General features: G+C 33.0%; 1 protein-coding gene across 2 annotated transcripts in view; it reads left to right on the top strand.

The window, feature by feature from the left end:
* The window catches only part of LOC113829638 (uncharacterized), a 30,141-nt gene that overhangs the window by 20,263 nt on the left and 7,378 nt on the right, over positions 1-2,500 (top strand). The window contains exon 3 of one of the 2 annotated variants that reach the window (XM_027382844.2): positions 535-674. The exons of the other annotated variant lie outside the window; for it this stretch is intronic. Coding sequence (XP_027238645.2) covers positions 535-674 — 140 coding nt within the window. The remainder of the gene's footprint in view (positions 1-534; positions 675-2,500) is intronic. 2 annotated transcript variants of the gene reach the window in all.

Genomic DNA, 2,500 nt, shown 5'->3' with positions numbered 1-2,500 from the left:
CTTGGAGAGCTGAACTTGGTAACGAGCTTCCTGCCCTGTCTCAGTCGTGCCTTACTGTAGCTGTCCTTTCTAGTGTTTCTCCACTCCATGCTGTGCACCTTAGAACATAGACTAACATACTCTCGCACATAAACAAATCAACTGAATAAAAGAAACACATGAACACAATGTTGATGAAATCATTAACCCACTTGGCACTTGCTAGATAACTATCCGCGAACAGTTAATATTTTTTTCCTAATAAAGCTTCTGGACTACTTCGCCAATAAAATATTTCAACATACAATAAACCGACGCCATATACACATTTATCCTAGAAAAATAAAAAAGTGACTTGTTACTGTATGTCTGTCTGTCTGTATATATGTATATATAAATATATATATATATATATATATATATATATATATATATATATATATATATATATATATATACTTATATATATACTTATATATATTCATAGTATTTCTTCCTCCACAATTTGTGAGAAAACTATCCCTTTCCGTGACCCCGCGTGACCTGGCTCCTCAGATCACCTCGTCGCTGATAACGGTGAAGGGCGACGCCAGGAAGGGCAGAGTTATCGAGATAGGCGCTGACGGCATTCCTATCATCCACGGCGTGAGGGTGCCTGATGACCCAAGCGATACTCAGATCTACAGGAACGCCAGGTATGAGGCGACGGCGGAGAGGTAGATGGGTAGACGAAAGGGAGGGGAGAGGGCGAAGGATGTAGTATAGGGAATATAGGATAAGGGGAATAGAAGACGATAGAAATGCAAGTAGGTAACAGGTAGATTATCAGGCGGTAGAGGATTAATTTACTGGGCAAGAAGGTATAGAAAATCGGAAATAGGAGTAATGTGACAGATTGCTAGTAGCAGTGGTTCTCAAACGTTTTGGTAACGTTCTTCCCGCTAGTGGTTGTAAATCACTATTGGTTCTTTCCCATTCTTCTTTAGCCATTTGAAGTTAAAGGAAGAAAAAATCATTGCGATGCTGATGTGTTAATGTTATTAATTAATTTACCGAAGAATTAGAGAATTAAATATTTCGTTGACTCAAAGCTAAGATAAAGCATTGTTACTTTGATTACAAGTTGGAATGAAAGCACTATTTCTTCTTAGCAATTACAAGAATATGGGAATTATTTCTGCCATATTAGTGGGGGACATGGTGCTGTTTGTCCTCGAATAAAAGGTGAATATCAGTACAGTGCACATTGCAATTCACCCGCTGCGTCTTTCAGATGGTTTCTGACTTTGGTATTCATACACACTAAATCGAAGAATCCTCCGTTGCAAGCGTGAGTCGTCAACATTACTGTTTGACTATCCATTCGTTTATTTAATTGTTGATTTACTGTCATCATCAATTTACTTCAAAGAATCATCACTTTCAGAAAATGTCTTATTTCCTCCCAGGAGCGGGTTCATTACCAACACGTGGATAAGTCCCCACACTTTGAGAACCACTAGCCTGAAGATTGTAGATAAAAAGATCCAGATATATTTAAGAATCAGGAATATTGAGAAATAACAAAATCCGTACGCACAAAGAATTGTACATACACATATCAGTCTTTTAAGTACGAATGTTTAGGGGCAGCATATATATACATATATATCTATATGTAAATATATATATATATATATATATATATATATATATATATATATATATATATATATATATATAATTATATAATATATAATTATATATATATATATAATTATATAATTATATATATATAATTATATATATATATATATATATATATATATACATATACATATATATATATATATATATATATATATATATATGTATATATACATATATATATATATATATATATATATATATATATATATATATATATATATATATATATATATATATATATATATATATATATATATATATATATATATATATATATGTATATATACATATATATATATATATATATATATATATATATATATATGTATATATACATATATATATATATATATATATATATATATATATATATATGTATATACATATATGTATATATATGTATATATATGCATATATATACAACTAATACGGACCGTAGTATTAATACCGTTTCTGAGGTTTATGCCCGCAATTCACTTTATGTAGACTTTGATATAAGGAACCGCAGTCCCACGACAACAATCAGCGTGCCAGACCCCGTGTTCCCACGAGAGATATTGTTCTCACTTGATTCACCTTTTCAATATGTTCCTCGCTAAAACAGGGGGAAGTCGCCTTAATGTGAGGGAGCAAAAGGGGTCAAAATACCGATTCTCTCACTTGATCTTCTCATGTTTACAGGCACGGGGCACAAGGAGGTCGCGAGAGAGGGGCGGAAGGGAAGAAGAAGGGAGGGAAGGAGAGAGGAAGGAGGTTAATTAGGTGAAAATGAGGAGTGTTTAGGATAGACATGAGAATGATACGGGCAGGGGAATGCGAGGGGAGGCAAGTA

This window comes from Penaeus vannamei, chromosome 32 (assembly GCF_042767895.1).
Source record: "Penaeus vannamei isolate JL-2024 chromosome 32, ASM4276789v1, whole genome shotgun sequence".
NCBI lineage: Eukaryota > Metazoa > Arthropoda > Malacostraca > Decapoda > Penaeidae > Penaeus > Penaeus vannamei.
The sequence above is the reverse complement of the archived record's forward strand: the minus strand, read 5'-3'. Positions and strand labels throughout refer to the sequence as shown.